This window comes from Leuciscus leuciscus (genome assembly GCF_965113295.1).
Source record: "Leuciscus leuciscus genome assembly, chromosome: 18".
NCBI classification, from domain to species: domain Eukaryota; kingdom Metazoa; phylum Chordata; class Actinopteri; order Cypriniformes; family Leuciscidae; genus Leuciscus; species Leuciscus leuciscus.
Window position 1 is genome coordinate 9,768,184 of NC_138742.1, and position 12,181 is coordinate 9,780,364.

The 12,181-nt window shown below is 37.2% G+C and overlaps 1 protein-coding gene across 4 annotated transcripts; it reads right to left on the reverse strand.

Moving 5' to 3' along the window:
- Positions 1–3,390: 3,390 nt before the first annotated feature.
- ccnt1 (cyclin T1) lies at positions 3,391–11,465 on the reverse strand. 4 transcript variants are annotated; one of them, XM_082144700.1, is made up of 9 exons: positions 11,271–11,465; positions 10,093–10,174; positions 9,858–9,986; positions 7,959–8,019; positions 7,133–7,195; positions 6,973–7,018; positions 6,407–6,570; positions 5,982–6,052; positions 3,391–5,760 (listed from the first exon to the last, which is right to left on the reverse strand). In XM_082144700.1, exons 1-9 carry the CDS (start codon positions 11,438–11,440, stop codon positions 4,495–4,497), a joined length of 2,052 nt encoding a protein of 683 aa, XP_082000826.1. In that variant the 5' UTR covers positions 11,441–11,465; the 3' UTR covers positions 3,391–4,494. The 4 variants fall into 4 exon arrangements, with proteins under 4 accessions (XP_082000826.1, XP_082000825.1, XP_082000827.1 ...); XM_082144699.1 differs by having other exon boundaries at positions 6,973–7,195; XM_082144701.1 differs by having other exon boundaries at positions 6,973–7,195; positions 10,327–11,412.
- Between the last annotated feature and the right edge of the window lie 716 nt (positions 11,466–12,181).

The following is a 12,181-nucleotide window of genomic DNA, read 5'->3' on the forward strand; positions in this document are numbered from 1 at the left end:
ACACACACACACACACACACACACACACACTTAGTTTGGCAGTGTGTAGGCTACTTTCATCTTTAATAACACCTCTAACCTTATTATTTATTCTCAAGTCTGGCCTAAATTATAAGCATTAAAAATGCTTACAATTTAGTCAGAAGACTGTGGAATGATTTTGCTCAAGTCTTAAACAATAAAAATCTAAGTTTTTGTAATTAATTACATTTATTTTAATTGGTTACTTTTCTTTTTATAACAAACAAAAGTGTTAAGGCAAATAAAACTTCATTAAAGTATAAAATATAATAATCAAAGGTGTAGTCATCTCTGGGCGGCTTTGTCTTTAGCTTCGAGTTTCTTGTCCTCATCTCTAAGCTTCTAGGTGTCAGGGATGCTGATACGACACACACAGATAAATGTGCAATATGTCCTAGTGATGCTGTGCAAGAGTTATCAGATTACAATTCCATTAAATATTACTTGCACTACTTGATTAAACTCATTTATGAATTATGCTGATCAGTCCCGCATGTGCACTTAAAAAAAAAAAAAGGTTCCACTTTGAACCTAAAGTATTTTATTATTAAAAATATAAGGGGAAACCAAAAATCCAAAATATAGATTTGAAGGACTTGTAAGAAAACATCAATAATATCTACTTACCATGGATAAAAAATAAAATAAAACATTTAAAATGTAAAAGAAAAAAAAGTACAAAATAGTTCCGAAGCGCTGCAAACAACCACTGAACAACCTTTTGTTTAAGAATGTAAAATACTTTATTTGACATAATGGGTCTTATTTTAAGAGTCACATTGAGATTACAAGCTCTTTTCCAAGCTGAGCTTCTGGTAATGAGGAACGAAGCTGGAGAATGCTTACATGTGATATCAGTGCAGCACTGCATGTGGCTGGAAATCTGATGCTTTTAAAGGCTTTCTTTCTTAACTGGGTCAGTGGCCATAAGTATCTTAAGGTTTTTTGCCACATCTGAATTTTTTGTATTTTTTTTACATATCCTTACAAATGCAATAGAATGAGTTTTGGTAAGATACGCTTGCAAGTGTTCATTTTGAGATGTGTATGAGAAACAATGCTTAATGCAAATGAAGGGGAAATTGTGTCAAACCTGCTGTATAGGCGGCTGGTACAGTGTCAGAGTCATGCGAGATCAAGGATGGCTGACTCCAAGAACAATAGAGTCTGTTCAGGTCTGGGCACGCAAGGATCATCTACATTCTGTGAATACTAATGCACAGAGGTTAACAGGTTCAATTTAGCACTATATTTCACATCACATTTTTTTTGCATTGCACTAATAAGGATGGGGAAAATGCACTTAATTGACAAAAATAACTACAAAATGCAACAAAAAAATCTTAATGGTACATTATAATAGAAATTGAAAATATGTTTCTTTTGATCTTGGGGTGAAACTTAAAATCGGAACCATGCCACTAATTCAGATAATGTTCAAAAATAAGGCGTCAATAAAACAATAAGTTACACATTACGGCCAGACAACAATGCCTGAAATGGAAAGTTAATCGGGATTACGACAGCTCTTGTGACTTCTTGTTTAACCCAGATTTTCGGCTTTGCAGAATGGTTTCAGATTTTCAGAATTGTCTTCTAAATAGCCACATTTAACATTCCTGGTTTATTCTTGTATCTCTTTATTCCAGAACTGAATTCAAAGGCAAACCATAAAGGTGTTGTTGACATCAGGTGGAAGCAAAACTGGTCAAGTTGTCGTATAAAAGTGAATTTACGGCAAGAAGCTTGTGTAGAACGTCTGTCACATTATAACAATTTACACTGCAATCGGTAAGAAAAACACCCACAAGTATGTTTCTCATAAAACATTATTGTACATCAACCACATTTATAAAAAGGAACCGAGTTCACAAAAATGCAAACCTTAACTTCTGACAAGAAACACCCCAACAATTCAATTCAAAACCTGAGAGTTCATGTGGTACCACTAAAACACAGAAAACAGTATATACATTTGATAAAACGCTATATTCTTGAGAATGGAGGTACATAGAAAATACAGTGGTGACATTAATTGCATTAGACCCACACAACGCCTTCTCTTTAGTCTTACTGAAGCAGACTAGACACCAGCAAACACAAAACTAAAACATGTTAAACCTTCAAAATCTACTAAGAAATGATAAAACAGGGACAGGACATGAGGAGTGCATCATATAAGGAATATATGCCAAAACTGTGACAGATCTTTTATAGCTTATAGTGTTACATTTAATTTCACAATATTCCTGAAATGTTCCTCATCATCAACAGGCACAATCAGGAAAAGGGTCAAAGTATGGAGGAATCCCTGCTAACATCTTAAAAAAAAGAATGCAACATTTATTAAAGTAAAATTTACTCTGACAGTAGAAACTCAATTTCATGCTTCCATTTTTTTTTTTTTTTTGTCTGTAAATTGATCAATGAAAGTCATGCCATTTAATCAGAGGAAAGTTACATAGACTGATCCATATAGTAATCTGCATTATTGTGCTATTAACTGCATACAAAAACATGATCAAGCAAGATATGAATATGGAGACAATATTGTTAAAGGTACAAAACGATTGGCTCAAAACATTTAAATCCCTATCAGTTTTAATGTGCACTGTATAGCATTCATGCAAGATTTCATGAATCAGGATTGGATGGCTTATCACTGGAAAACACCAAAATGACCTTGATACGGTTATAATGCAGCTTTCACGCTGTGTCGTAATTACCGTAGTCTCGAAATGACAACACGTGACGTTCTGTTCAGAGTCAGGTGGTACAAGAGCTCTCAGAAAGCTGTAATTTTGAGCTGACATCTCGTAATTACAGTAATTACGACATGGCGTAAACGCACCTTAATGTTAAACAAAAATGGAGGTATTGCAACAAATTAAACATGAACGGTCAGCATGCTCGCCATTCAATCTAGAAGTGCTGATTTGAGTGTTTAAACTGAGACAGATATTAATATAAACCTAACAGACCATAAAATGGACGCCATATTTAAAGAGATAGTTCATCCAAAAATGAAGATATTTTTAAGGTTGGGGATAAAACAAAAAAAACAGTGGACCCTATTGACTTTATACAGACAAAATATCTTCTTTTGTGTTCTACAGAAGAAAATCATAGTTTTGGCCGAGTAAATATAGATTTACTATAAAGAAAAGGGGGGGGGGGGGAACTATCTCTTTAATATGATGTGAAAAAGGACATGGATGATGGACAAAAGTACCATCAGTTCAATGAGACTCAGTCATAAATGCAGACTAAATGAATTTCAGCAATTTGTTAGTTATTAAATATTTGCATGGCAAACTATCATTGTTTCAACCAAAGCAGCATAAAAAAAAACATTAGTTCAACTGAAAATTGGTGGAAAGATATTTTTTTATCAGATTGTACCTTTGTCCATCACAGATTCATATTCACTCGTTCACTGTAAGTCAGTTACATCATAGTATGACAAATAGCCTGTATCTAACACCATTTGGGTTTGTGTTATTAACAAACAGAAGTAAAAGATGAAACAAGTACAAGTTGGACATACTGTTGTGTATAGTGTATTATAAATGAGCATGATATTCTACAACCATTTAAAACAATGACTGCATCTGCCTCTGAATTGTAGGTTCACCAGACATACTTTCCCAAATTAGGCATATATCCTTGTTTTAGGGAAATATTTTAAAAAATAATTTGTGTCAATTTTCAGTCATTTACAGAATACAAAGCTGAAAGTTACAAACAAACAAAAAAAAGACCACAAATACTTACCAAACAAAATCAAAATGTTACTTCAGTTACTACTCGTATATTAGAAACATACATTTTGATGCAAATATCGGGGATTCGTATGTTCATTCTCAAAACATACATGACGTATCAATCAAGTAAATACAGACTGGGAAGCAGGTTACAACAGTATAAAAATAAAATCCAGATATCACCTGATGCATTCAAGCAACGACTGCTAATAACTATGGTTTTAAAAGGCTAATAATAAATACCATAATCAATAAAAAAGACACATATATTGTTAGCAAGACTTAAATCCATACATAAACCAAAAACATTTTCCTTTTTGCATTCAAGGTTACACTTTTTAAAGAGGCCAATGGGTCCCTCTCATTCAGTAATACATACCCTTAATTCCATTATGTTTTTCTGTTAGCGCTGATATAAAACTGAGTGACATCAAAAATAGTATGTACAATTTTTTTTTCAATAAATAACATTTTTTGCAATATTTTGTTCTATTTTAACATTATTGCCACAGATGGGTGTTGTGAACACACTCGCTCGCACACAACCGCACAAAACGATACAGGGACATTTTTGCCTTACATTACTCTGCTGTCAAACTCAACATCACAGAAAGTTAGACGCACAAAAGGAACCCAGGACTCCCAAAGACGACTGATCTGATCAGTGTATGTGGACGGATGAATGGTGGGGAGGGGGGGATGAAGGGGTTTATTTGGGCAAGGGTGGCAGAGGTGGAGGTGGTTCTGAGGGTAAAGGTGGCGGCTGGGTTCCTCCGCGAGCGCTACTGCTATACCGGTACTCTCCGTACTGAGAGCGATAGTCAAATATCTGAGGTTGCGCCGGCTGCACCCCTTGCGCGCTGAGCAGGGAGTTCAACATGTCAAATGTGTCCTGATACTCGTTGGACTGGCCGCCCGTATTGTGGCCGTTCGTGTCGGCTTTGTCCGCCTTGGAGTGCGAATAGTTTCCCTGATGGTGCGAGAGGCTCAGGATGTCAGACCCGTGACCCATCGCGTGGGACGGCACTCCGGAAAGCGTCGGCAACTGAAATGAGTTTCTGGACGATTTGCTGACTTTCGAGGGGTGGGTGCCAGTGGAAGGATCTGGCAAGTGGGTCCTTTTTCGAGACGACGATGACGAAGAGCTCGTTCGCACAGAGTCACCAGGGACCTTTTTGCTACTTCCTGAGGTGCCGGCAGAACTTGAGTGTTTTTGTGCTGAGGATGAGGAAGACGATGCAGATAAAGAGCCGGTGGTGGAAGAGGAGGAGTGGTGGTGGTGATGGTGATGATGGTGGTGGTGGTTGGACCGATCTCTGTGCTTCTCGCGACTTTTCCCGTCTTCCCCGGAACCACTTCGCCTTTCTGGAACCCGAATCCGCACTTTAATGTCCTGCTCGGATCCACGACTGCTGCTACTGCTGCTGTGCCCCCCGCTGCTGTGCCCCCCGCCGTCTGATTGGCCCCGCACAGGGAAGCGTGTCTTTATGGAACTGCGTTCTCGCTCATCCAGTGGGATCTTCAGAACGATAGGTGAGGGGTTGCTCAGATCTGAGGAACTAGAGCTGGGCTGCTGGTGGTGATGGTGCTTCTCTTTCCTCTGCTGGTTCATGAGGGCCTGTGCGGCAGTGGCGTATCCCTGTTTCACACTTGCCTCCATGTTCACCAAATTCCGCTTCTGCGCCGCCAGTTCATCCGCATGCTTGGCCCGATACTCACTCAGAGAGACTTTAGCAGGCACGTGGAGTTCGTTAGCAGTGGGCTGCTCCTTGCCGGAAGGCTGCCAGTGTTGGGATGATGCTGCAGCGCTGGGATCATCTGCTGAGGAGTCCATGGAAGAACCGGAGGGAGGGGCGGAGAGGCTCATCAGTCCCGCCAACGTGCTGTCAGACGATGCCATGGAGATCATGTTCATTATGGCATCAGACTGATCACCATCTTGCACCTTCGATTTCTTGGCAGTTTGACCTGCAGCCTGAAGCACAAGTTAAACAAAAAAAAAGATTATGAGGATGCAGAATTTGACATTTATGTTACAAAAGTTTTTCTATTTCAAATAAATGCTGTTCTTTTGAACTTTCTATTCATTAAAGAATTCATGTATAACTTGATGAAAGGTTTTGATCCACTTCAAATGTTGACTACTGTACTTTGTGGGCACACAGATATAATTAAAATGGAGGCAAACTGACTTACTTTCCAGTTTCTTATGCGTTTTAAGCGGCTGGGCGTCTTCTCCAAGATCTGCAGGAACTCATGAGTGAGCTCTGTGAAATCATTATCAAAAATCTTTAGGGCAACTTGGGGCAAAATCACACATACATTACTTGAGAAATTCTTTAAATGGCTTTATAGTGTCTTGTCCCAGCTAAAACCCCCAAATTTTGTCCTATGTTACACTGAAGGTCTTCCAATGGTTACTTCCTACACATTTTAGTAAAACTGCCTTTAAATGTAAACTGGACTAAATAAACCACAATGCATTAATTAATGAAACACTGAACAGATAAGTAATCACATACTTTTCCAGATCTCTAGAATTAAACTTTCTCTCTATTAAAAAGACAACCATTTCAAAAGAAAATCACTTGAAAAGACACACAACAGCTACATTTACATACCATCCAACAGCTCAAGGGTCACTGTGGGGTCAACATACTCCCACCAGTGTTTGCCGTCTGTGGAAACCGGAATCTCCCAGTTGGACCATTTACAGGCCAAATGAATACAAACACAAGCTACAATGGGCGGACTGTACTGAAGGCAGAATGTAGTCAAGTGGAGACTGCAGCAATGAGATCACCCAGAGATACCAAAAACACAGGAGAAGAAACAAATATTTGTTAGAAACCATTTATTGCTATTGTTGAACTATAGTAATGCATTCATAAACTACCGTTCAAACTGGGGTCAGTACTATTTTTTTTTTTTAAAGAAATGAATACATTTGTAATCAAGGACACATTAAATTAATCACAAGTGACATATAATGCTACAAATTATTTGTATTTCAAATAAATAAATAAATCAAATAAAAACTCGAGTTGACATTATTTCCAGATTCATTCATCATACTTGGATTAAAGATTGATGTAACTGTAACCTCACATAGTTCTGGTAGTGTACACAGAGAAAACTTCTACACAAGTAAGGTATCTTCTACATAAGTAATGCTATCTGAACATACCTGTTTGTTGCCATGAAATATGAGGTTTGAGCCAAATCCTTACTCGCTGGAACAAAAGGAAAGCTCGTGATCAGATGTGAAATCTGTGAGCTTGGTGGGCTAGAAGTACTCATTACCGAGCAATACGAAGGACAGTTTACAGTGAGCAGCTGGTTCTCACCTCGCACAAGCTGTGTACACTTGACAACATGTGTATGAGGATGATCAATGGTGATCTCAAAAGCTGAAGGGAAGAGAGGAGATGAGAGAGAGAGAGAGACAGACTTTTAGTTTTTCATTTGTACTGCAGTGAAGTGCTTTGACTCTTCATATAGGTGAAGTCCCCCACACACAATATACATGATGAGTGAGTGAATCACAAACATGGGGCTTCCTGTGCTTGACTGGTGAGATATCTTTGAGCCAAGCTCCTTGCAAGTGGCCTGTGGGGCGATTTGGTTATAGTCAAAGTTTTCAAAACAAATTACCATTATGGGCACAAGAACAGAATTTTCCAAAGCGGAGGACTGCAAAGCAGGACACAGACGACGGTTTACACCAGGGTTATCATGATAAACAAATGTCAGTAGTTGATACCATTACCAGTGAAATATCCTGATTTAATATGCTATAAAATTAATATGCTTTTTCACAAATTATTTGACTAAAAATTCAAGCATTCAAGAGGACTGAAGTTGGTACCGCAAAGATTTTAAATGTTTTTTGTTTAGTACCAGTACTTTTGACATCCCTACTGTACTCAAGATTAAAATAGAATCAGCATACAAAATCAATAGCATCGTAAACCACACACAGGAAGGGTGCATTGCCAGACTGACATGGAAATAGAAATGGAAAAGGTGAGAGTAGTAATGACTCTTAATTAGGAGATAGTGACAGTCCTGTTGTCCCCTGGGAATTAGCAGTGAATGAGAATAAATGTGGTTATTTGGTACATCTCTCTAGTATGGTGATTCACTGACCCATTCTTGCCCTTCCAAACTTACCCAGGGTCTGGAGTATAATGCTCTCAAGAATGACCAGGTCTTGGGCTTGTTGCAGGTATGTCTGAGATTGAGAGGACAGGCAGGTTACTCACATGTTCTCTTGGTCATGGACTACACGTTTACTCGCTCTCGTCAAATTAAGATGACCCTTTTTTTTTGCGTCAAGCCAATCAACACCTTATCATACAAGCTATGCCCCTTCAATTCATCAACATATGACAGTGAGAGGCATATGAATAATACTAACACAACAGATAAAGACTGAAGAAAGAAGATTATTCATATCCAACCTAAGAGAAAAAATGTTTTAGATAATTTTGATTAAAAATGAAAATATAGAAATATGAAATCTGTGGCTTGCACAACCTGTTCAAAAGAAAAGCAATGTTATGTCTGATGCTGTGGTTCTGCGATTAAATTTCACATTCGATACTAGGGCTGGGTATTGACACAAATTTCACGATTCCTTTCGATTCACAAGCTTGCAATTCGATTCTGATTTCAATTCGATATCGATTAAAGGTATAGCGGAGGATCTTTCCAAATTTTAGATAAGACCCGCCCTCTCCACTTTTTGAAAAGTTTGATTGATTCACCAGAATGATTGACAATTAGGAGGACCAATAGTTTAGACTACCCACCAGGAAGTAAAACATCCTCTGCTATACCTTTAAGTATATTACTATAATATTAAAAGTTACAAAGCCTACTTATATTTACATTAGACAAAAGGAAGTTTACATAATAATAATGTTATAATAATAACTTTTTAATGACATAATTGTTTCTACTCATTTTTTGAAATATAAAAAATTTAAAGGTGGCTGTCATAAAAACATATCGGATTCAAATATCCGTAAACAAAACATTACGGATATTCAAATATCCTGTACATATTGAACAGGTTAAGTAAAAATACAATGAATATGCAATCTAGTGCATATATTTAGCAAAATGCTGCTCTCTGGAGTACATTTTTCTAGAAGACTAATGAGTTAATGGACATTGAATGTTTTTCCGAGGTAAATGTAACATTACATGACATATTGTTTACAAGCTGTTTTAATGACGTATTTCTGCTGTTGAAACACTGATTAAGCGATTACATGAGACATGAAGCAGATTTTGGTAAGCTGTACTGTATCTTTCAGGCATACCTTCTGATGTTCATTCATGATTATTTGCTTTGACTAGTAGTAATGTGGAAGAAATGGTCAGTTGAACTGAGCTGCACTATAGCGATCTGTCACACCACATTCGTGAGCGGCAAAACATATTTATTGTTAGAATTTCATAATTAAATTGACATAATTTGATTTAATTTTCATATCAAAGCACAAAGCTTATCGTGATTTATTGGATGGGAGGCACGCTACAAAGTTTTGTTCATTCATCAACTGAAAACTGTTAAAAGATCGATTCTTGGGATTTAAGGAAGAACATCAGTTCATCAAAACGAGAATCACTTAAAATCGAGAAATCTATATTTTTAACCCAGCCCTATTTGATAAAAACGATCATTGATCTGATATGAGTTAAAAAGCTGGTAAAGAATTTTTGTCAAGCTAAATAGTTAGGGGGAAAAACATTGTTAATTTTACAAGAAAGATGGCTATAAAAAAACAAAACTGAAAATCCACCATTCATCAAGGACTCTGAAAAATGAAATTATTTTGTTTTGTTTTTGTATTTCACTCAAAAAAGGGAAAATTCCATCATATTCATTTTGGGTGAAATATTCCTTTAAAAAAGTGTTGCTGCAAAAGAAATTATTGCAGTGAAAATTGTTGCTGTAAAATAACTTATTTGCTAATAAGTTACATTTAAACAAAGCAAGTACATTGAACCAATGACAATGGCAGTTTAAAGAAATCTGACATAAATTCTATCATTACTTACATCACTCCTGGTGTCTGGGGACGGGTCCTGAGGATTGAGACACGCATGGGTCACCTTAATCACATGCTCCAGCTTGCGGGGCTGTTCTTCCACCTTCGCGGCTAAAAAGAGAGCGGCAGGAGCAATCACCTGTGCAAAACATGACATTTACAAAGAGGTTAGATTCCTGTCCAATCCAGCCAGCAGTTTCATATGAACGTTTAGCAAAAAGCTTGTCGAAGGATAAGGCACACACATTTCGGTGGAAGCGGGTGAAGGACTGGATCATGTAGAACCGGTGCATATACACAATGGCAGTGTTAATTGTAAGTTGTGACCTGATCGACCAAAGTTAAGGATGGCATTGACATTAAAAGCAATTAGTCACCATGAAATCAAAATAAAAAATTATTTCATTATGGAATATTGCATTTATTGTAATTTAATTATCTGTGCACATTTTAATTTAATTATTATTCATGTACCCTACCCTTGTAATGTTTCATCAAAATAGCTTGACCTCCCCCTTATAGCGAGATCTCTTCTCTGATGTCGTTTTTATTGGCGCGAGGGCGGGGCAACCTGTCACTCACATGATATCACAGCAATACCAAACCACAACCATCCAATCAAGTACCAATCTACATTTTTTCTTGTTCGAGAAGCCGTTTTGCATGGGCAAGACTACTGTAACTTCAGTTTCATGTCGAAACTGCATTATTGTTCATATCAACAAACTCAGAATTTCAACAGGGTCATAACCACCATAGATATTTAGAATGACACGTCCGCCCCAAAGTGGTATGGGCTTGTCATTCACATTAAATTCTTGTATTTTAATTAATTAGAGCAACAATCATTTATATTTGTCAATATTCAAATGTAGAGAGTGAAAACACCCACTCCTGAAAACAGAATTTAACTGTTCTCCATTAATAAAAGGCACATAATTAACCTAAAAATATATCGGGACAACTCATAATCTCTCCCCAGTTACTATGTGTTCTGTTACTGTATCAGACAGGGCAAATCTCTCCCCGACAGGATAGGTTTAATTGCAATACTAACAGACATACTTTGGAATGGCATAAACAACATTTAAGTCTATAACTGGCGTGTAAACAAATGGTATAATGAAGAAAATAGTGGAAACCGGAGGGTGGGAAAAGCAATGACACCGGCTGCGCTATTGTTCAGTAGGAGAGACACCTCAAGCTAGGCCCTGAGGCCTAAACTAACCCCCAAAAAACACAAAACTGGGACATAAATCGTTTATTCCAATAGCCTTAATTCACACGTTTCACAATACAAAAGGCGTGTTTACTGGTAGACCTGTTTCAGGTCATTATAACGTTGAAACTCAACGCTACACAAGCCGCCCAAACCGGCGTCAGCAGATGCCGAGAACGACGCCTCACAAACTGAAAAAGATACACGTTGAGCCGCTGTCCCATGTCCTGCAGCAGGTTAGCAGCTTGCTGTCGGTACGAGAGCTCTTTGTCGGGATCAAGTCCCGCTCGGCGAGATGGGCTGTTTTCGATTTGTTCGCGCGTGAAGTACCATTTATTGTTATTTAGCGAAGGCGAAGGGAACGTAGCCGCCATTACTGAGAAGGACAATGTTTTAAAATCTCTCTGCGTCACAGGAAGCGCGTCATCGCTGGCTGGAATGCGACAAACCTGAACCGAAAAACCGAAACCTGAACCAAACTTTATTTATACCCTAAATTCAGGAATAAATTATAATTAATACTACTACTACCAATAATAAAATAGTTTATGACCAGTTTAGTTGGTATTTGCAATGGCAATTACAATAAACAGTTGAACCATCCAGATGTAAGGATATGTTATTTCAAGAAAATATAATATAAATTAAATATAATTTTATAGATTAAAACTTTATTAAAACTTACATATAAATTATAGATTATTGCAAAATAATTTAGGTTCAAGGTGATTTGAACAAATCAAGTGCGTTTCTTAATAAAAAAATAAAAAAATAATTCAACGCCAAGGGGATACAATTATTGCAGATAATAAGAGAGGTCAAAAAGTTTTGAATTAAATAGGAAATAACGAAACTGGGAGACTTAAATCTATATGTGTATAAAATGCTTCGCCAAATATTATTTAAAAAGTAATAAAAAACTGAATCATAAACGGGGTCATCATCATGCACACTAGATAGTTCTCTTTGACATTAAATTGTAACATCTGCTGTTTTTTATACATATGATAATCATATACATTCTTACCGTTTTATATCTTATTTTATTGTTATAATATTTGTAAGTAGGCTTGCCATGTCGCCCAGCTGTCTGCAAAATAAAGGTTTGCAGAGAA

Excerpts from the sequence above, each read along its gene's own strand:
- ccnt1 (XM_082144699.1), bottom strand. The coding sequence starts at position 11,440 with ATGGCGGCTACGTTCCCTTCGCCTTCGCTAAATAACAATAAATGGTAC. Across the intron at positions 8,020-9,857 it reads CCCCAGACACCAGGAGTGAT|ACATACCTGCAACAAGCCCA; the intron begins GTAAGTAATGAT and ends TCTCAATCTCAG. Across the intron at positions 7,196-7,958 it reads CATTATACTCCAGACCCTGG|CTTTTGAGATCACCATTGAT; the intron begins GTAAGTTTGGAA and ends TCTTCCCTTCAG.